The sequence below is a fragment of the Mixophyes fleayi genome, chromosome 5, assembly GCF_038048845.1.
Source record: "Mixophyes fleayi isolate aMixFle1 chromosome 5, aMixFle1.hap1, whole genome shotgun sequence".
Classification (NCBI taxonomy): Eukaryota; Metazoa; Chordata; class Amphibia; order Anura; family Limnodynastidae; genus Mixophyes; species Mixophyes fleayi.
Genome location: NC_134406.1, coordinates 98,136,036 through 98,160,620, shown reverse-complemented (window position 1 = coordinate 98,160,620; position 24,585 = coordinate 98,136,036). Strand labels below are relative to the sequence as shown.

General features: G+C 37.2%; 1 protein-coding gene across 1 annotated transcript in view; it reads left to right on the top strand.

Annotated features, from left to right (window-relative positions):
• Positions 1 to 24,585, top strand: part of BMPER (BMP binding endothelial regulator) — a 165,269-nt gene that overhangs the window by 53,696 nt on the left and 86,988 nt on the right. The window contains exons 4-6 of the mRNA XM_075211287.1: positions 116 to 198; positions 1,861 to 1,951; positions 4,195 to 4,277. Coding sequence (XP_075067388.1) covers positions 116 to 198; positions 1,861 to 1,951; positions 4,195 to 4,277 — 257 coding nt within the window. The remainder of the gene's footprint in view (positions 1 to 115; positions 199 to 1,860; positions 1,952 to 4,194; positions 4,278 to 24,585) is intronic.

The window sequence follows — 24,585 nt, the reverse complement described above, 5'->3', positions numbered from 1 at the left end:
GACAGTTTGACGGCATGGCAGAATAATCACATTTCGAAACATTGTAAGTTACAAAACTGTACAATACTTGCAAGGCTTTAACATTACAAATAATGTTCTGATTTCTTTTCACAAGGTTGTAGCTTCCATGGCAACCTGTACAACAGCTCCATGAAATGGCAAGATCCTGCTCAACCCTGTATTACTCGGCAATGTCAGGTAAGACACCACTGTTATCTGCAATGTTAGTAAGAAAGCTTCCAATATATTCTATATGGATGAATACAAAAATGCTAATAGTAGGAAATGGGATAACCGATGTGCTTACTAGCTAAATAATTAGCAGTCAAGAAAATAATAATTTGGAGACATATCAAGATGGGAATCACTGACAATAGACTCCACTGCACAAAATGATGCAATTGTATCTCTTTTCTAATCTTTCTAATGCTGGGGGGTATTTGGTGTCTGCTCAATTCACCTCAAAATTACAGTAATATAGATGTGCTAATTTTTTCTTGACTGCTAATAAACCTTAATCTCTATTGTCAGTCAACACACTATCCATAAAACTAAACATAAAGAAGTGTTCAAGACTTATGCAAAAAGCAATTAGAGAAGAAGTGAAAACACTGGTCTCCAGGCATGCTGCAGAATAATCAGGTCAGTCAGCAATTTAGCTACACACGTGCAGGCCTGGCTTTAATTGTATTACTCCCCGTAGGCTACATTTGTTATGCCATCCCTCACATCCGACTCCTTGCAGAACCTATTGAGCCTATTGTTGAACTCTATAATACCCCAGAGACAATGTGAATAAAACAAACATATGTATAGTAGTTTCATCTCCTGGAATGTCCAAGAGACAGCATGAAGCAACATAGTAAAAATATTATATAGATATTAAGTACAAAAAGATGTATCATACATGTGGTCATGTGGCCTATGCAGCTTCTTTACAAATCCAGGCCTACACCTGGGGATGGTCAAATTGCACTAATCTGACTGTTCAGATGTTTGGTTGAAGAACCAGTTCACAATCCAGGTATTTGTGCCTGTATTTGCGGATTAAATTATTACCCTGCTCATTTTGTCATGGAGGCAATGGTTTGACCTGCTTTTCTGCTACAACAATTGTTTAGGAGCAGCAGTCAAACTGACCAACCAATACCTATGTTTGTATGGCTATCTTATACCAAAGAAGCGGTGTTACTACCATGAAGCGAAGTGAGTGCCTCATCTTCAGGAAGGAGGGGGAGGCAGTGGAAGACACTCCTCTGGTTCTCTATGCCACCCTCTGTAATACATTCTCCTATACTATGCACAGGATTTCCAGGAAATGTATAATATTACCAGTGGTTTTTTGTCATAGAACTCACCGGAACTGAGTTTCGGCACCTTTTTTCAACGGATTGTCCAAGTTTTAAAAGTAACTTGTGATCATTTGATGTTTGGTCCACATGGACTTGAATCACCCTGTCGAGCGGAGCAGGTCGGCGGCAAAATAATTAAAACAGTGCATGCAAGCTGCTTGTGTGTCGAGTCCGATGCATATGTACTTCGTCTGCGCTGTTTGTGATGGCGCTGCTCATCTTGTGATTGGTCGTGTGGTCACGCGCTGAGTGCTTACTGCAGCGACCGTTATGTTTTGTTACACAACTGACGTGTGTGGGTGTGTGTACAGTGATTGACTACTTGATGTGAGTTCTGGCACCTTTTTTCTTACAAAAAAACCCCACTGAATATTACAGTTGCCTTAATAAACATGACTGCATTGTATTAACTGATGACTTTACTGCTGTCAAATTACAGTAACAGAATGATTATCACGGTACACACATTTTTGGTACCAGTCTAATTCTATAATTTTTTTATTTGTAGGAAGGAGTTATTACAGAATCTGAAGTTCAGTGTTTAGTCCACTGTAAGAACCCATTAAGACAGTCAGGATTGTGCTGTCCTACATGTCCAGGTAATTAATTTGCTGCAAATCATCATCATCATCACCATTTATTTATATAGCGCCACTAATTCCGCAGCGTTGTACAAAGAACTCACTCACATCAGTCCCTGCTCCATTGGGGCTTACGGTCTAAATTCCCTAACACACACACAGACAGATAGACACAGACTAGGGTCAATTTTGTTAGCAGCCAATTAACCTACCAGTATATTTTTGGAGTGTGGGAGGAAACCGCAGAATCCAGAGGAAACGCACGCAAACACAGGGGGAACATACAAAGTCCTTACATATAAGGCCATGGTCGGGAATTGAACTCATGACCCCAGTGCTGTAAGGCAGAAGTGCTAACCACTATGCAACTGTGCTGCCCAAATCATAACATACTGAAATGTGAAATGGAGATGTAAATATATATGTCACGGCCTAACAATATGATGAATCAAGAACGAAATGAGAACAAAATATGTATTACACAAGTTGTCCCTCACATATTTGTTTATCTAGATCTAACAATATTTAAAATGACAGTACGTATGTTAAATTACACCATGTTAATTATAGCTTGTATAAAGAATGATGAAGGTGGTATTTCAGATGTCACCCATATGGCCTCAAAAAAACGGCTTATGCCTAATAATAATCATATCAAAATCATTTTGATTACTATTGGATCCATATATTTGAACTTTTTTTGTTTTAGTAAACACAAAATGCAGCATATTCTGTTTTGCTGAATACAGAAATACTTTTAATAGGAAATTGGCAGACAGATAAAAAAGAAAAACAACAATGGCTTTTCCCATTCAAAAAACATTCTCACATATACAAAAGATTGTTAGACTTTCATTGCATTGTCTTCTTCTAAAATGGGCTTTATTAGTGCTCCATAAACTGCATTATTAGCAATAAACTTACCAATTGCTGTAGAGTGACAATGTGAAAACACCTTTCAGCCTCTTCCCTCCCCTTTCCTGTTACCGCAACTTAAATGCAGTAAATTTCAGCAATTTGTTTGGTTTACAAATAAGTACAACAAAGTAGTAGTCATTGCAAAACAAATATTTAAAGACTTCTTAGTGTATTGTTAAACTGTGTTATACTAGCGGAATAACTCATTCAATTTGGCCATCAGCATGTGTGAGCAAAGTGCATAGTGCATACCTCCCAACTTTCAGCAACACAAGTCCTCAAAAGTCCTATATATATATATATATATATATATATATATATATATAGTCATCAGGTGCTGGTGCAGATCATAGCTAAGAGCAGAACAGGTTCCAGAGAATTTTGCATTATAAGGTTTCAGCGACATCATCATCATCATCATCATAAGAGACGGCTTCAAGTGTTAATAGCTATTGTATGCCAAACCATATCTGCTGTGAGGTGTGAAAAACTGAGCAATATCTGGTGGCAAGTATGCAAAGCTAAACCACATTTGGTACCTGGTATAATGTGTTGAGTCATACCTGGTGCAAAATACACAAACTTGAGCCATATCTGCTACCAAGTATTCAAAGTTGAGTCATAGCTTTTTCCCAAATCTTACATGCAGAGCCATTTGCAGTGGCAAGTGTAATACGCCAAATCATATCTGGCAAAGGTCTATTATACAAACCAATATCTGGTGCCAAGGCTATTATGCAGGCCCACATATAATATCTAGAGCCATAGCTGATACAAACCACAGGTACTTACCCTCACTATTTTTATCTCCTCAATTTCAATGAAGCAGAAGACCACACTCTGCTAACTGGCAACACGGAGGAGAGATTCAGTTTAGTAAATCTCACTCTACAAGACATTGATGTGTTGATGCCTGCAACATCTCTCTTGTGAGATTAATTAAGCAGGCATATTGGTCGATTGACAATTTGAACTTTGGTGACTTCTGGTAATACCAGGACATAGCGCAATAAAGTGGGACAACTATTGGGAACCCCAGAACAAAAGAAAAAAAGTGGGACTGCCAGTCATCCTCAACGAATTTAACACAGGCATATCATTTTAATTGTAATACTAATGATGTTGCCCTCCACTGACATATGTCCTTTCAGCCACCCACAAAAGAATCACTCATATAATCTGCAAGTACAGATAACAAGCAGATTTATCACCAAATTCATTTTAACTGTGTGAGGGTCCTGAGGAAGTGCAGATAGTATGTAACAATGGTCAGAAGATGCCAGCTACAATTTGTACACTGTGCAGTCATTTACTTTCCTAACCACTTCCTCTGTCTGCTTCAGGTTGTGTATATGAAGGTCGACACTATAAAGAAGGAGATGAATTTCAGCCAGAAGGAAACAAATGCATTAAGTGCTCCTGCATAGTAAGTTGCGGTCATGGGAATAAAAATAACAGTTTTGACTTTTTGATAATTTATCGCATGATATAAACAGACAACACAAGAAGTATGTGTTAGAGGAATAGCGCAATTCTGATGGGAATGGTAAGAAAAAAGCAAAATAACTTCAATGCTCATAACCGTCATCGTGCTACTAACTAGTGAAAGGATGTTTCGCCCTAGGCACATTTCATTATACTTTAACACCTCTCTTTACATATTACTCCTTTCTATATCTATAATATTGCTCTCCTGTATGAATTCCAGGAAATTTGTAGCTATCTAATTATACAGTATGATGTCATCAGACATCAGTTGTGAAAAGACAACAGCTCAGATCAGCTAACCACGTTTGGACATAAATCTACTTCTGTTCTATACTTTAGTTAAGTCAGAAATTGATTAGGAAGCTGGTACTTCTCTGTCTATAGAATTAGAGATGGGCTTTCATGTTTCTTAGGTAACTCCTCTGTGCATAGTTCAGATTAGTGGAATTGCACATAGGCATTACGAGTGATGCCACTACAAGCATAGCTGACATAATCTGATTTATTATTTATGCTTTTTGTCTTGCTTCAGAACCATCTTAGACACTTCCCATGAATTTTGGCTTCACTACAGCTATTTGTGTTGGAGTTGGGGGAAATGCTTAACTTTTAGCAAAGCTGCATGGACAGTCAGATGGAATCACGTTTTTAATTTCATGCTTCATATATGAAAAAACAAAATCAGTTTGGGGGTTTAGTAATCAGTAATGATTTATTAGATGTAAAACACTCTGAGGTATATATACAAATATAGTACGTAGGTGCAAATTTGCGCTAAACCACGATAACCAGTCAACAATTAGTTTATATCTGTCAAAGTAACAATGAAAGCAAATATATGATTGGTCGCTATGACTATGTACTTTAGTGCAGATGTGTACTAATTGCAATGTTGGCAAATAACATCTCTGATTTACACAAAGGTACTAATTAAAAGTTTACATTACATTTGCTATTTTTATGAAAGTAAAGGTACGACTATTATCACTTAATATTATTTTTTACAACACTATCATCAAAACTGTGTATAATTTATATTGGTGTTTAAGAATAGTTGTAGAAATTATGTAGTTGTTTATTATTGTGAGGAGAAAATTTTTTGGGAAGTTTTGCTATTAGACAACATGTTCCTAATTCATCGTATTGCAGTTGTTATCTATGTATCATTTCTCCCTCAGTCTCAAGGCATTATAATTTTCAGTGTGATTCACACAAAACAGTAGATAGTTTTTTTTTATGAGTTGGTCATATTATCTAAATTCTTGGTACTCTAAACCTGGCAACAGCAACTTGACTGTAATGTAAATGTGGCCATTAGAGAATTGTTCTGAATCAGCCACATGGATTGCTCAAGCTCTGATCTGCCACCAAATAACGCAATTTGGGCAATTTGGTCATCGACGTTTGTGTCCAAATTTGGATCATGTTTGTAGGTTGGTCTGAATAACTGGATCCGATCATGTGGTGTAAATTTTACTGTGTAAATACAGCAAGAAATATAATTATGTGAAACCTACCTGACTGCGATGCAACAAAGATTAAAACCTTAACTTGACATTGTGTTTAGGTAACATTAGGTACCACCATATATTTATAACATATTTTTTCTCATCATAGTAAAGTGTTGCCCTACCCCTTGCATTTCAAACACCTACTCAAAGTAATCATTCTAGGTTACATACCAAGGTTCCCTCACTAAACTATATTTACATGTATTTACTAATGCTCAACATTTAGCAATATATATCTCCCAACTATACAGTGCTATATAGATAAATGAATATACTATTATAATAACAAGAATATGACCTCCCTTTTAGATGCTATTAGCTCTTTAAATCTTCAGTATGCTCGATTATTTTTGTTTCAGTCCAATGTGACAAAAAGATAAAGATCCAATAGTTTATAAAAAATGTCAGGAGGTTTCTGATGACCATTAGCCCAATCCTACAATGCATACGGTTTATTCTCAAACATATCCTGGTTGTCAGCTTTAAGAAATGGCTGTAAGTTAGAGGCACCAGGAGTGATGAGTGCATGCTGGACTACATGGTTCCCCAGGCTGGGGAACTTTGCACTTTGTTTTACTTGGGAGAGGGTTATATGGTAATTGTTTGTCTCAGGTGTAAATCTTCTTCATCTTACAACAACCACTACCTAGCTGTATTCATTTTTCTGTTGCTTATAGACTTACTTAACAACACAAAGTAAATTTATGATAGAAACACTGAAGTGTAACGGAAAGATGTTCGTGATTACATTACAGACAGATATATTAACTTATCTCCATGGTCGTGACCTGAAGCATCAGAACGGCCTATTTACAATAAACTTGTTTTCAGACGTGAAATTATTCACGTTTCTTAAGACATAAAACCAGATGAGTGAATTTCTGGGAAGAGGCTCTTATCTCATAAAAGACATACCGTATAGACTTGAAAAGATAAAATATGTCTGCTGTGCTGTTTAACATTAAATTGAATGCTTTGCATGGAAAGCTATCGCCAGAGAAACACGGCAAATCTTATTAATAGTCGGCATTATCTCTGGCGATAATTAACCCAATGCTAGGACGAAACGACCACCCATCTCCAGCAAAAACACCTGTTTTTGTCAGATATAAGACTTTTCACTGTTTGATATATAGACCCCTATATGAAGAATTTAGAGACTGTCGACATCTATGGCTTTTATATACTTCCCCGCTGTTACACTTTTGGAGTAATAGGCCCTTTTTGGATGCCAAACCGTCTATCATTATTTCTTCCAAGTTATCCCTCTTTTTGAGCTAGACCAGGGGCACACGGAGGATTTTTAAGGGGGGTTCCCCTCCACCCCAAAAAAAAAAAACCGAGAGAGCTGCCGCACATGCGCCGCACATGCACCCGTACATGCGCAGCAGCTACGTTTCGGCAGCACTGTATTATACAGCAGCCGTGGCGCTGTCAAAGAAGTGTCCACGCCGGAGCTGTATACAATACACCACCGCCGCGGGAGCTTCTTTGACAGCGCTGCGGCTACTGTATAGTACAGTGCCGCTAAGTAGGGCACTTTTTTAGCGGAGGGGAGGGGTTTCTGGAGACCCAAAACCCCCCCTGCGTGTGCCCCGATAGACCATAGGTCTACTGTATATGGCTCCAAAGATAAGTATGTATATTTACATTTGCTTCACAGTACTAAAGATATCTGAGATTACACTGTATGCTGTCTCATTAAATGATCCACCACCTCTTCCCCCATTAGTAATACATTTACCCCTGCTTCCCCGTGATAAACTTTATGTTATTAGGGACCACAGAACCCTCCAGTATGAATGTCCACAACACATTGATGCCAGTGAGGGCACATTTAAAAACTGGTGCAAACATGTGTTGTACATTGCAATCAGATTCTGTTATTATCTAGCTTAGTATAGGAAATGAAAGCAAAAATTTGATTGGCCAGCCTTTGTCTTTTCTAGTAGTGGTAAGTACATATTCAAAAAAACATATTTTTCACAAGTTCCTGAAATGTAGCTAGTATCTTTTTTTCAAAACAGCATATTTTATTTTACATTAGGGGAATTTTTATGAATACAAGTACAATTTGAATCAAAATTTACTAAAGTGAGGTTTGCGAAATTCTGTAATTTGCCTTTATTGTACAAAAAATTATTCTTATTAACTCTGTTGTAAAAAAAATGGAGACTATGTGGGAAGTTTGTGACTGTGCATTCTTCCCTATAATGGGCTTTTGGGCACTGCTTCAATTTTTTTTACAGCAAGCAAAGCCAAAAGACTGTAAAGGTAACTGCAGATTCTTGCTTAGTAATATGCCAAAACATGGACAAATATTTGCATACTTGCACTATGAAAGACCAGTACTTGGTTAAGAGTTTCACACACCTCCTAGAAGATGTCAAAGATAAAACAGAACATCAGTCATACTTTGTAATGCATGTTATACTTTTCTCTTTTATATGAGACAAGTAATGCAAATAGTTTGTGTTTAATTTATTGCTTAGGTATGGACATGACCATAAAAACACCAGGAATTAAACATCAGATATATTTCCAGTCAGCCTGCTTCATGTCAGTATGCTATCTGTCAGTTGTGGTTTAAAGCTAACTAGGACCAGTCAGCAACTTTAATGAACCAATGTTAACTTATATGTCTGTGCAAAGTTTTTGATTGGCACGTTTTCCTTTAACTTATACACTTGTTAACTGGTAAATTTCACAAGTAAAGTTAAACTCAGTACTGCCAGGATTATTATGATTACATGTGTGGAAAAAAGTCAAGAATTTCTAAATGAGGCACTATTGGGTATATTTTACAATGGGGGAAACAGAAGTCTTTGATATCGCTCAACCTTGCTAAATAAACTCCTATGATCTAATCTCCTAAACCAATGGCAACATTGACTTTCATTTTAATACCTATGATGGCTGCACATGTGGTACATCTGGTTGTTCTATCCGCACTGTGACCAAAGAGGTGCTGTTAATAGCTGCACATACAGTATCTACCAATGTGATCTTTACCTGTAGGTTAGAAAAACATCATAATAAATCTGGCTAGATTTTTTTCAAACAAAATAATTGTTTTCGCACCATACATTAGACAATGGTTGGCCTTATTGATAGAAACGGCCATAGAGGCATGCCACATGTGTTGCCAGTATAACATTCTGTTAGCAGCTTCTTTAAATGAATGCTCTCGCTGTATACTGTGACATTGCTTATTCAATTAATGCCGCTTCTCATTATACTTAATAACATAATTTCCAACTCTATTCTGGAACAGATGCAGCAGGGCTGCCAAGGTGGGACATTGACCCTGTGCTGTAGTTGTTGATTTTTTGAGAGTTGGCACTGGCGACATTAGGAGTTTCCATCAGTTTTGCAATTAATACACCAGGCAGTGAACAGTGTTTACTTATGCAACCATTCCTGTAAACTGATATCTTGTAGTTCTACAAGCACCAGCTTGCACTGACAGCCATGAGAATGCTGGCACTTGTAGTTCTACAAGAACTAGCATACCCAAGCAGCTTAGAGCTGCCAGGGCTTGCTGGAACCAGTAGTTAACCAGCAAAAAAATACATAAACATCAATTAACTCATTTTTTTGCGGGCTTGATTCCACTAAAGAATTTAGCTGAACAGGCTATGGCTGGATGACAGTGAGAACCCACACTCCTTGTTTGCCTGTTACAGTGTCACTAACTAAGCCTGCCATAGCTCAGTGGCAGTGGTGGAGTTTTCGGGGTGACCCCACTCTGTACATCCCCCTAAAATTTCCGCTAACAGCCTAGCCAGTGAACGCTACCACTGGTATCACTTTGGGATGGGGGCCATGGTTCTTCCTTTATTTACTTATGAATTTATTTATTTGTTAATACACTTGTAAAATTATGATCATCCTCAGCAAGTATATTGCATCAGGGATCGAGCACCCGCAACCGATACATCTCCTGACATGCAAATCTGCGGCTGTTTTATCCTCTACATTGGTAGCAAGCAAACTTTACTGTACTTGCCCTATGTTGAAATGCCCTTTCCCTGCCCTATTCCACCTCTGTAAGTGTACAGAGTAGTAAGTGAAATGGGCCTGAGTCAGCGTAGGGACTTACGTTTACACATACAGAAATGCATATATTACGCAAAAAAAAGGCACCTGCATCCAACTCTACACAGGCTCCCCAGTCAACAGTTTGAAAATAACTCATCTGAGTTATTACAAATTAATGACATCACTAGGGCACTTATGCATCTCTTGGTCTCTGCGATTAGTTTATTTATGATCTCCATTGTGTCTATGTGATTTAGCGGTCTATGAATTAACATTATGTGGTGCCAATCTATAAGCATCACTGCAAATCGCAGTGATGCATATTTAAGCACTGTTGAAATGTACCATTCCGGGGCTACTCTTGGAGCCCCCTGTAGTGTGAACTATTTTTCTATTTACCTGCAGCTTAGCGCTGCTGGTGAATGGAGGAAGTGCTATGCGCAAGCGCCTCGCATTTCTACGATGAGGGATCCAGCAAAGCCAGAGATAGTTTAGCTGGATTCCATAGAAAATTACAGGCACTACCTTTCTGCCAGTTGCAAAGCTTTTCAAGGCTTGATGATTGCAGAACTTCTCAATCCCCATATAAATCTATGGGGACTGTGTTAAGAATGTTAAGTGGGTTATGGCAGGAGAAATCTATCTTCTGCCTAAAAGCCTTCATACAGTTTGCGATTGCCATTTTATGGAGAAAACTGACGTTTTCTGAGTTTTAATGGCTGATAGCAGTTTAATACATAGAACCCTTTGTGAATATGTAGCTATAGCACTCTGAATTGTTACAAGACAAAGATGGAATTAGACATGTCTTTACACGTCCTCACTTTTAAATCTCATAGAGAACACTAGTTTATTATAAATATATACATAAAAAGCCACCTGCAATCAAATCACAACTGTTTCACCAACCTTTATACCTTCATACTAGGATGTCAGAGTGAATCTAAGATTTGGCCATATCACTCCTACAACAATTCTATCCCGTTGTCTTCAAAATCTGTCTGGGATATAGCATAAGGAAGAGATCACCAAGATAAACATTTCATAGGCTTCAGAAGATGTTACAGTATTTTAGTTGGTTTATCATTGAGCACAAATTATATCATTTTTACCTGCTGCTTTTTTAATAAAACTTTTTTTGCTGAGACCATATTTTCCACTTTCTTTGTTCTTTTCAATGACTTCGATTACATAGTTTGAGGCGTCTGTTTCTTCAAAAATTCCATGTACACATGAAACCCTTTTGTTGATACAGTGTCAAAAGGCTGTCAGCAGACCCAGTAGTATTCGGTCGTCAAGGACCACACAAGCATTACTTCTCTGCAAGATCATTGCACACTACTAGGGTGTTGATTTTAAACTTCAAAGCATATAAGCATATAGACTGTTCCTTTTTTTACTTCACTGACACAGAATATTATGCTTAAAGCAACAATATATTGGCAAACGAAGAGTGTAATATATCCACTGATGGTATTATTGTTATACAGCAATGTATCTATTTGTTTTTGGTTTTTTTTCTTAATTTATGATACCACTTTTCTGTTGTTTAATTTGTATTGTATTTGTTCTATATTTATGGGAGATTGTGATTAAGATATATCCAATAGTATGCATATAAAAAAATGTGTTATAATATATACAAATGTGTTCCAAATCTGTAAACACATCAGGCAATTGTGGCATTAAACTGAATTAATTAATCTTTTAATGTTACTCACTGTTTGCACTCTAATAGCTGTGAGTGCATTTACCATAGAGTCCTAGGGGTATATTTTCTATGCGGCAGTTCCGTAGAACTGACGATTCCTGGCGCTTTTAAGGCATTTTTTAAACTGGCACTTTTATTAAAGGCAAAGCCCATCAGGCTTCAAAGCGGCAGGAATTGGCGGTTCTACGGAACCGCTGCATAGTAAATATACCCCCTAGTGAGGCTTCGGGTAGTGCTGTTTAGAAGGCACAAGTAACTTTGCAAACATTTTCATTGTCTTCAGTTATTATTTAGTTGAAGCCTGGAGCATACACTAATTTTAACCTAAAATGCAACTGTCCTCATGAAGACAAATGTACTTTTTTAACAGTATATAGAAAACTATTTAGATATAGGGACATTTATGAAAACTGGTCTACAGGTAACTTAGAAAAAAAATTTGTAACCCATGGCAATTGATCTTTGATTTCATTTTCAGAACTACCATAGAAAAATGACAGGTAGACTATAATTGGTTGCTATGGACAATATTTGTCTTTCCAAACAATAGTTTGTGGCCTTTAATAATGTTAGGAAAATAAGTTTATATAATTACATTCTGCTCTAGTGTACTTTTATCTGGGGATGTCAGGTTTAGTTTAATGGGTGTTTTCACCATTGGATGATGTTAATTTATTGGCTTGTATGGGCCTTCTTGCAACTTACACTAAATATATTACTTTTCTTTCTTTTTTTTACTAGCTCCCTTCTCTGCTTTTTAGCCTTGTATTTATATTAACTGACAGAGCTGTTTATAATCATACCCCTGAGTTACAGCATAGCTCAGGTGTGTGCTCTGTGTTGGATACAAGCATATTCAACACACACACCAAAAAAAGTTATGTGCCCAGCAGCACAATTAAAGCTTTGTGACATCACGCGTCTATGTTGCAGTAAGCACATCGAAATGGTGTTGTCTGTGGGTTTTTAAAATGTGCATGTTCTGATGGAAGGAACTTTGATTGGGTTGTTCAATATGTCTCATATTATTCCCTCTTGCAAAAATTCTTAAATGAGATTGAAGTGGTAAAGAGGGCACACAGGGGCAAACGCAGGATTTTTTTTTTAAGGTTCCCCCCCCCTATAAAAAAAAAATAGAACGAGAGATCTGCTGCATATGCGGTCGCGCATGTGCAGCAGCTCCATTTCGGCAATTCTGAATTGTGCAGCAGCCACGGCGCTGTCAAAGAAGCGTCCACGGCAGTGCTGTATTATACTACAATACTGTACAGTACCATTCGTTTGCGGAGCGGAGGGGTATCTGGGGAACCAGAAACCCCCCTGCGTGCGCCCCTGGCACATGTAAGTGCAATGTGTATGTGACTGTATAGCATTTGTTCAACTTGTTGTTTACACACCCTAAGAGGTGGTAAGCCTTAGTCTTTGCTTTTTGTGATCCCTGTTGCACCATTCAGGTAAACTTTTTATAGGAGAGTGCAATTCTACACTGATTACTACCTATTACAGAATTGTGAATTTTTGCACCGGAACAGGCTGTTCTGCAGAAGTGCGAAGTTCCAGTGATAAAAAAAAATGTTCAGTTATGCAATTTGTTCGCATTGTGCAGAATGCCATTCTGCACTGTATTTGTATATTTGCATTTTGCTGAATTGATAGCCTATGAATATAGCTGGGAAGACAATGGCTAATTCTTTCAGTTGTGTAAACAAAATTGCACCGGTGAGAAATGAAACATAAATATTTTGTGGAACAATTTAGAAAATGTTGCTCATCTCTAAATTCAATTTTAAGCTTTTTTTTCAAAATTAAGTATGTTGCACAATGTGTAGTTCAATGTACTTCCGTGTATAAAATATATTTCTCATGTCACAAGCTGCAACAAATTTGTACAATACTGATATAACATGATTGGTGAACCAAGGTGAGCAAAATGAGACAATTGTACGAAAAGACCACCGCCCCAGTAATATAAAAAGAAATAGCTAACACACGCCTTGATTCCGCAACATTTTTACTCACACTTTTATTCATTACAATATTCTAACACAGGTGTCGTGAAAAACAGATTACGTAACAGGTGTGTCGTGACTTGAAAACACTAACAATAATGCACTGAGTGTCTTTTTAAAGCTGAGAATGTATTATATAGACTAAAGAAGTACAGTGATTCTACTAACATTTAAATTTTGAAATGCCTGGGAGGCACTGGACAAGATAATGTTAGTCAAACAGCTTGTGAGTAAAACCAGTTGATGCACTTCCAATGAATATAAACAGTCATTGTTTCCGTTTATATAGCAATACATTGTAAGTTGAAATGCATAGTGGTACCTGCAATAAAAGTTCCCAGACATCAAAATTTGTAACACAAATCTTGATTTGTTTCCTCTTGTTAAATTGCCCTCCTTGGGGCAAAATTGTGGCAGGCACCCCATTGAGCAGTCTATAAAAGGTCTTTCTCACAGACTATGTTATTATAGAAGATTTAGATTCTAATAACCATAAATATCTCCTTTTGAAGTAACGTGCGCCACAGAAAGCCGTGATGATAAAATGATGTATTGACAATAGTAACCATGGAAAAGGACAACTTAAAAGGCAGCATTTAAACTCATAACTAAGCTCCTTGAATTACAAAAAAAAGATTTTGTACTTCATTGTTTTGTGAACCATAGGCCATGGGAACTTTGGCATGCAAAGCATTTAGGGAGGTGCATGGCATCATGCAGAGAGTGAATGGTTCAGTCTATTTAGAGCCCTGAGACAATGTAGACGAAAGCACCAAGTTAATGTGCATTGACCTTTTTATAAAACTTCCCCAGGATAATAAAAATAAGAATAGGGATGTATGTATTGTTGAGAAAGTTGTTGTACTGTATACTATATAAAGTACCAAAGGTACTATATTTATTACACTTTTCTATAGTCACAATTTGAAATATAGGAATGTTTTTCTTGAAGGTGTGCAATTTTAGGCACATTAAAAAACAATACTGAAACTACTTATTTAACCGTTTTAAGGCCTGGGGCTAGATTTACTAAGCTGCGGGTTTGAAAAAGTGGGGATGTTGCCTATGGCAACCAATCAGATTCTAGCTGTCATATTGTAGAAGGTACTAAATAAATGAAAGCTAGAATCTGATTGGTTGCTATAGGCAACATCCCCACTTTTTCAAACCCGCAGATTAGTAAATCTAGCCCCTGAAGTCTATATATACAACTGCGAACTGTTTTACTATATTTTTCAATTCTATTTATAGTTCTCAGTTAATGATTATTATAATTCTTTATTTATACAGAGCCTGCATATTCCACAGAGCTGGACAATCAGGATAACAAATTGAACATATTATATTAACAATTTAGAAACATACAATGAAACAGAAGGTGAGAAGATCACTATAGCGTACAAAGTTATAAAATATATTTAGAATTTGGAGCAAGGCAAAAAAAAGGAGTAACTTTGCACCTAGGCAGAGCTAAGTTGCATTGGAGGAGGAGGTACATTTAAAATGTGTGGACAGATTTGTAGTCGGGATAGGGCATGTCCTAGATCAACTTTAAATTTCAGTGTAAAAATAAAGCTAACAAGTATTTGTGTGCTAGATGAAAAAACAGCCAGTATTTAACTTATGTACAGAGTAATAAACTAATTTGCACCCCTTGCATTGTAACATGGTTTGTCCAGGGTCAAACTTACTCCTCTTTTTTGCTTTGCTCTCCTTAATGATTCAGGCCCATAGTGTTTTGAGGCTTTAAAGTTTAAAAGGCAAGTATTGAAGCTAGGTTTGTAGAGCTCTTACATGTTTTAGGGATGCAAAACATTTGCTTACCCTGTGGTCTAACAGACTGATGTTGGGTTTTGCACTTATTTTCCTGGCAAATTCTATATGGATTAAATATTTTACTTTTAATAAAGGCCAGAAACCTTTTATCTCATATCTTTTTTTTAATATATTCTTTATTTATGAAATATTCTGGATAAACAATCAGCAATAAAAGAACATTGGTACTCTGATGTTCACAAAAACATATAAGAAAAACAAGCAACAATCACTAAACGAGTAACAAAACATATTCAGAACCATAATATTTATTTTTTATACCTAAAGCACATAAAAGAGGGGGATAGGGAGAAGAGGTGGTGCTTAGGGCCAAGGATCAAGGATTGTATTGAGCGTGGGCCAAGAGAACGAAAGAATTGAACAGAATCCATAGTGAACATGAATTCACCGTAGAAAGTCAGTTCCTATGGAACTGAGAGTCTGGGAATTGAGGGATGCGAGTCAGTTGCAACGAGTGGAATTGGACGGGGAGAAGGCAACCATGTATTCATTTCATTCCTTGAACTCCAGCCAGCCAAACCATGTGGACATGAAGATGAATGTTTATCAGTGGCTGACAAAATAATGTTGTTCCTTGACATATAAAAGCTCACTCAGTGGAACCATTTGCTTATTGAAGGAGGTAAGGTCAAACACAAGTGCACAGGATAACCGCCCTCGCTGCATTATTCAGGTTTTTCAGTGATGACTTTTTGTATTTGGAAATCAGAATATTGGTAACCAGAGAGTAACCAGAAGCCAGGGTCCTCCAGGACCTTGTGGCCATCTATCTTTGCTGAGACTCAAAGTGCTTCCCAATATGTATACATTACTCACCATATGTAAAAAAGCATGTCAGGAGCACTGTTACATCTCCAGCAGGTCACAGTGACTTAGGGTTGAACTTTGTGTAGGGAGGAAGGACATCTATACCATCTGGTGACTAACTTATATTGAGTCTCAACTACCGAAACACTTAAAGAGCACCTGTGGGTGGCTTGAAAGATCTTGGGCCAGGATAACTGAATTACACTCAAGGATAAGTCTCTATCCCAGGACCCCATGAGGGAGACTTTGGGTTAAAAGAGCTCTTCCAGTAGAATCTTGTAGATGCCGGATATGGCATGTGTGGGAGGGGCCTGGGAGGCACATAACATCTCAAAGTGGGATAGCCCCCTCGCAAACTTCTTAACTCCACCCTCGGATCTAATTAAATACATCAGTTGCATTTAGCCCATTCTTGCCTACTCTTCTGCAATGTCCGGTAGGTCTTCCCGACTCCTGAGAGAGCAGGCATTTCTCCCGCATTCTGCCCACTTCCTAGTGAAGTGGGCAGGATGTGAGTCTCAATGGCGCAATTCATGGTGAATAGCGTCATTTTGGCCCCGCCCCCACGATTGGCCCATCCCGCCACTTTCTGCCCTCCAGCCATGCCCCTCCTCCGGAATCTCTCTTAGGTTAAAAATGAAAAGTCGGCAAGTAAGTATGATGGAGCCCCAGTTCTCTCTATCTTCCAAAGAGTACCAGGCTTGGAGTTCATCCCATATCTTTATCTCAGTGGGGTCATTTGTTTGTCTTGTAACTGCTGCTGTTGTTATTTGCATGTTGGACTCTGACTATACCATGAAACTGGATTCTGGGTCATTACCACAATGTTTTACAATCAGATTGTACTTTATGTAATATTTCAAGACTAGAGTTTATCTTTCCTACAGACTGAGCTTTATCCACGTTGTGTGTATGTGTATAAATATATTTTATATATGGTTATTATGTATTTGTATGTGATTGTGAATTAAAATTATTATATGTACACACTATAACTACATGTAAATAGTCCACTGGTGGAAGAAATGTGTTTACAGTTTTGAAATTCACTCCATGGGGTCCCTTGGAAATGAACTTACTGACCTACTTATTTTCTTGTTTTACATTTTTTCTGTCTGTTTCCTGTCTGCCTCTAACCAAGCTGCCTCTTAATGTATTACCAATTGGGAAAGAAAAACATGGTAACTAGGTAGAAGAAAGGCCTTATGGTTTCCTCAGTATACTGCTGAAAACAGAACAATTAATAAAGGGTCATTCATTATTTAACAGTCACCTAAGAATGCCTTGCTTTAAGTATCACTCTTAGTCTGAACCTTGTTGTAGAGGATGCTATGTCAAAAAATGTTATCTAGGGAATATATGGTGGTAAATGGGGTTTAGAGACTACACAGGTGTTCAGTAACTCACTGGATATATATAAATAAATAAATATATATATATATATATATATATATTATTCATGCTTTGGACATTTGAATGCAGAGTTGCAATTACTTATTTTCCATTACATTTTCCTCAGTTATGCCTTAAGCCCCATAATTTCTATGGATCACTGCATCTGTAGCACACCCATATTATATGTTGTCTGTGCTATATTGATCATCAGTTGTATTTATTATGCCTTATATAATTTTATACTGTGATGCCGCTAATAGTGCTCTGTGCACTGTATATTAATGCAGGAAATAATTACAATATTATTATTATTATTACTATTATCATACACAGTTGATCTAATTACTATTACAACGTGTTGACTTAAACATGAACATATTTTATATATTTAGTGACAATTTAATATACAAGGCAAATAATATTTTAATGTTAAAACTTATTGGTTAACATGAAATCCATTTGCATCACAGTATATAATTTTTCATAGTGTAACTAATTAACGCCATATCTGCGCATCAAAAGTACCTTTGTTTGAACGGTATAAGCCAAGTCTGCTTTATTAAAACAGTGACCATGCACTGAATAAACACAGCACCAAAGGGCCTCAATATTGCTAGTACTTGAAGTTGTCTATCTGTGTTCACATATGTTGATAAGTCAAGACAAGTATTTACTGTAGAGTCCTTAGTCACTAGCCCCATCTAGTGTTTGAATGTCATTGCTGCTTATATCCCAAGGGAGAACCATTGGCGGTTTGCCTAATCCTGCTGGGAGTCAAGTCAATATAGTTGTCAAACTAAAACTAGAAAATCTGGATAAAAAAAGTGTGTTAATTTAAGCCTGAGATCATACTAGAAGTTAATGTGATTGAAGTCAGAGTTCAGAACTGCTTGGAGAGGCAAGTTATTTCAGTAGAAGTGGTTATAAGAAGAATTGTATACAATGGACAGTTCACACAATTACTGCAGGATGCTGAAATCACCATACTGATTTAAATACAAATTCACATTGCCAATTGAGAGTAAAGCTGTTATATATTATATGTAGCTTATATTAAAGTGAATAAAAATACATAAATCCGGCAAATCATTGTTTAGTATTGTCAATGAATACTGAAATACATTGAAATAGTATACTGAAATAGGTTATACATTAAAGCCGGAAAATGCAGATCATGTTTACACATCTTATCAGAAGCTACTTGGAATCATATTTTAAATATACTGGAACCATAGCTAAAGACAAGGAGAAATGAAACACATCAATTGCTCACGAATGTCGGAGCTGTATAAATAGATTTTTCCTACTGCAAATACTACTTGAATAGTCCTAATAGGACCCTGTTATTCCTGAATTGCCTCATTAACCTTTTAAATATGCCTATTTACTTTTATTGTTACATACTTGTATTTTATTATTAATGTGAAGAAACCAGTGGTTTAAGAATTTTTACTTTCTCTGTGGGAGTAGGGAATACATAGCCAATTAAAAGAAAGGTGGTTGGCAGGTGAGAAATTGTTTCCTAACATTGTTCTAAACAAATCTATATGAGTCAGCCAGGACAGCCAGACTTATATGCAGACTGATGTTTGCTGTAATTTGCTAGCTTTCCCCTGCTCCCCTTGACCTTACAATGTCCTGAATTAATGTTTTTCCATAGGAATTTAAAGAACACCTTTTGTGGATTTTTTTTAAACATTTGCAATATATGTTCTCTATTAACATCTATATAGTACTTACCTGCCATCGTCGGGGTGCCGGAAGGAGCCATAGGGATTCTTCTGTCTATAGCCAGTTTTCTATCACTGACACAAATTGCTAGTCCAGAGGACTCATAGTTGGATATGGATTATTACCATTGAAAATTATACTAAAATAATGTTATTTACAATTTAGTGCAGGGGCAAGTAAATCAGCATAAATTGTCATTGAAATTTGTTCACATTCTATTTTGGAAGAGTGAAGTACAGTATAATCAATGAAGTTAACATATTAAAATGTTAAACGTACTGAAACTATATTGGATTGGTTTTAATGAAGGAAGTCACTGTTTGTTCATTTATTCATAAACCAATTGTATAAAGTCTCACCTAATGAATTATCTGTTTTGCTGTTTATATAATGTATGTCCTTTGTCTACATGTTGTACTGGAAAATACTGATCAATTAGCCCCAATACATATAAGTCATGCAGGAGACCCCAGAGCCGACTGAGTAACTCTAAAGAAGCAATATGGTCATCTGCCTTAACTATCATCTCATCAGAACCCATAAATCGTTTGAACCAAACGTACAAAAGCTCTCATGCTACCTCCAGTATCATTATACAGTCCACCTTCTCATGTACAATATCATTCTCTACTTTCTGACACAGATGTCATAGTGCAAGGTAGAAGCAATATTACAGTGGAGGGTTGGATGAAACAGGTGGAAAACATTCTGGAAGGCTTCAAGGCTTTAACAGGTTAACAAAGCAAGGAGCAACTCACTTAAGTGCCTTAAGGAAAAGTGCTGGCAGACCAAAACGACTCCATCATAGTCCTCTTACCACAGGGACTTAGTAATTCAAGACCAGCAATAAATCCTTGTTAAAAGGATTTCATATCATTCTGAAAATGTCCGAATCCATAAAATCAGGCGAAAGTTAGTGCAACAGACTCTGAGAATGAGTACCTACATCCTGTTCTTGAATTGTTAACATTGCCAAGAGCTCAAATGCAAGGCTTAAATCTTAGGCCCCTATTCAGTCTGTAGTCATGACAAGTTGAGGTCTGTCCAGATAAATAATTCTAAACTATTTCAACCCAGGGAAAAAGTACTTCACAATGCCCCAAGCAGATGCCTAAAACTTTTATTGTGTGATATTGCTTGATATATTTAAGTATAAGTTTGCTTAATATCATACAAAATTATGAAATACAGCCATCATTATAATATATATATATATATATATATATATATATGTATACACACACACACACACACATATATATATATATATATATATATATATATATATATATATATATATATTATATAAAATATATACGGATCAGCCACAACATTAAAACCACCAGTTGAGGCGTGGACTCCATGAGTCCTATGAGGGTGTCCTGTGTTGTCTGGCACTAACATGTTAGCAGCAGATCCTTTAAGTCTTGTAAGATGCGAGGTGCGGCCTCATGGCTCAAACTTGTTTTTCCAGCATATACCACAAATGCTCGATTGGATTGAAATCTGGGGAATTTGGAGGCCAAGTCAACATCTTGAACTCTTTGTCAAGTTCCTCAAATCATTCCTGAACAATTTCTGCAGTGTGGCAGGGCAGACTATACTGCTGAAAGAGGTCACTGCCATCAGGGAATATTGTTGCCAATAAGTGTAAGTGTCAAAGTAACATCCACAGGAATGCCTGGACCAAGGTTTACCAGCAGAACATTGCCCAGAGCATCACATTGCCTCTGGCGGCTTGCCTTCTCCCCTGGTGCCATCTCTTCCCCAGGTAAATGACGCACACGCAACCAGCCTTCTACATGATGTAAAAAAATATGAATCATCAGACAAGGCCAGCTTCTTCCATTGCTCTATGGTCCAGTTCTGGGGCTCACTTTCCCATTGTAGGTGCTCTCGGTGGTGGACAGGGATCAGCATGGGCACTCTGACTGGTCTGCGACTATGCAGCCCTATAAGCAGCAAGCTATGTTGACACCTTTCTATCATAGCCAGCATTAACTTTTTCAGCAATATGTGCTACAGTATCTCTTCTGTGGGATTGGAGGAGATAGGCTAGTCTTCACTCCCCACATGCATCAATGAGCCTTGGGCGCCCATGACCCTCTGGCCGGTTCACCGGTTTTTCTTCTTTGGAAAAATTTTGATAGGTACTAGCCAATGCATACCGGGAACACCCCACAAGACCTCGCGTTTTGGAAATTCTCTGAACCAGTCGTCTAGCTATCACAATTTGGCCCTTGTCAAAGTCACTCAGATACTTACTTGCCCTTTTTCCCTGCTTCCAACACATCAACTTCAAGAACTGACTGTTGACTTGCTGCCTAACATATCCCTTCCCTTGACGGGTGTTAGGGATAATTAATGTTATTCACTTCACTTGTCAGTGGCTTTAATGATCTGTGTATATACCATATAGAGTTTGTAGACCGTAAAATAAATAACTTTTCTCAAGACATTTTCATACATATAGATTATTTTGTTGTTAATAAATAATGTAAGTTACAAAGCATACCTTTATCAACTTATTTTGTTATGGGAAAAAAATCTAAGTGTTATTGTTGCCAAGTTACTTGCTACCCCACAAACAGTGGAAACACTTTGTCAGAGTGGACTGTTTACGTTATAAACCCAAATTTAGCACTATAACAGCACATAATTGTATGTAGACACTGGTAATAGAGTATAAATCACTGTCAGAGCAGATGTTTTTATTCTGCTGAATTAAACAAAGAGAATTTAACAAGGGATTTTCGTTTACAAGACTCAAGTGTGGATTAAAAAAATTCCACAAGAAATAAGCTGTCAAGTAAACCACAGTATTAATGTTGAGGACTTGGAGATAAGCAATGGTTCTCATTTTAGTGTTGTTAGTAATACTGATAACAAAAGCCAAATTTAGACTGAAATTCAACCTAATAGGCATTAAAAACTGGAATTTAAATGTAGGGACTTGTTTCCTCTTAAATCAATTAAGGGGATCTTAAATTACATGTCACTTGAGGTGAACTCAGTTTATGACATTAATAGCTAGAAAATGGAGCAGCTAATATGCATCCAGAGTTGTAATGCAAGTGAGGCTGATTGTAGAAAATATAACATGACTAAAATTTGTATGGTTTCTTTACTACTCTTTCCAGGGATTCCAATGTTGATTACATTGTCTCCAAGATCCATGTGTCTCTAAGTTCACAGGATAGACACCATTGATATTTTATTATATGTACCCATGTTATCAAGCAGGTCCAAACACTTGGTCTCTGATATTCTCCATTGGAATTACTTGTCCAATTCGTTAATGCTTATAGAAATGACAGCTGATCTGCATAGTGTTACTTCATATATCGCCAGCTTCTAGAGCTGAAACCCTTGCATACCTATTTTAAATGTCACTGCTATATATATATATATATATATATATATATATATATATATATATATATATATATATGTGTGTATATATATATATATGTATATATGTGTATGTGTATATATATATATATATACACACAGTATGTATGTGTATATATGTATATATATATATATATATATATATATATATATATATATAAATCTTACATTTGTTGATTTTGTTCTTTTAGGAAGTCTTTCTACATGTGACTTTTTCAGCAACTACATAGAGCAATGGATTTTGTGTAGAATTATAGACAATTGTCCTGTTTACCCTGATTTGGACGCTTATGGGAATATTATTATTTACTGGCAAATGCAGTTTAGTAGCAATCCAGTCTGCTCACTGGAAAGTTGCACCCATTCCTATATTGAGCCACTGTGAATGGTGAATGGATGGCAACATTAGTGCTGATAAATTATATATTACCAATACCAGCACTAGTGCATTACTTTTATATATCCAGCTCACCCGTTCATTATTTAGCATACAGCACATAACATGAGTTCATATATTAAGAGCTATGTTACAATGATTGATATTCAGACTCCAGCAATTAATTAGCTAAGTACAGTTAGGTCAAGTTTTTAATGACAATACTCACCTGTAAGAACAGTTTTTATAAGTGTGTCTTAGGGTTCTATTTACAACTTCCAATTAATTGGTTGTGTCTATGTTCTCACCAATTGGATTTACTTTATCTCTAGCTGTCATTAATTGTATATATCTATATAGATAGAAATGAGAGGTGCCAAATTCTGTTACAATTAAAATATGAGAGAAAATGGTTTAAATAACAAAAAAACTAACAATAATATGGTCCTTAGAAATACATTCTGATATCAGCGGAGCAGTACCAACAAGGAAAGTTAGGCAAATCCCAATCAAGCCAAGCCTGAACGGCTGCTCATGGAACTAATCAGCGGTGATAACAGATCTTACCACACAACGGTTTTGAAAGAGCAAAATATTCCTGCTGCAGTAATTGGAAAGAGTCTTTTCCGCACTGACCACTGTTCACGTCTGATAAGACTTGTGACAGTAGTTCACCCCTAAGGTTCCGGTGAAGCAGGTAGTAGAACTCCTACTTGTTATAGGAGTTTGTTTCATGTGCGCACGTTCATGCTTGGCTATATTGGGATTTGGCCAATTTTCCTTGTTGGAACTGCTCCGATGATATCAGAATGTATTTCTAAGTAATTGTCACACACACTGAAGCAAAAGGATTCTGCCTACTTACTGGAATTGGCACTGCTGAGTCTGGAGGCACAGAGTCTAACCTGCCCCTGGTCTTCATCCGGGAGCCCTGCATGGATGTTAGGATTTTGGTGCAAGGTATGCACAAGTCACAGCTACCAGCGAAGTAGTAGGTTATAGAGTAGTCAGGCAGTTTGGGTCAGAGCCAAGCAGGATATGCGGTACTAAATCAAGATCCAGAGGAAAAGTCAAAGACAAGCCAGAGGTCAAATACCATGGAGAGGTTCAAAGCTAAGGGAAATCCGAAAGAGTAGTCCAAAAGAGAAGGCAGGGTCAGGAGTAAAAAAAAAAATAGTAATTGTCAGCACACAGGAACGCTGGATTAACAGGGAGACCTAGTACCCTAATGGTGCCAGAGCCTCCCTTATATAGTGGGGAACAGGGGATAATTACCGGCGGCGGTAGAGTTGGATGCCCGGCTGGATGCGGAGCAACCGAATGCAGACTGAGCACCAGTAGCAGACACCCGTCCTGAAGATAACAGAGTGGGACGGCGCCTGACAGTACTATATTATTGTCAGTTTTATACTGGTAGT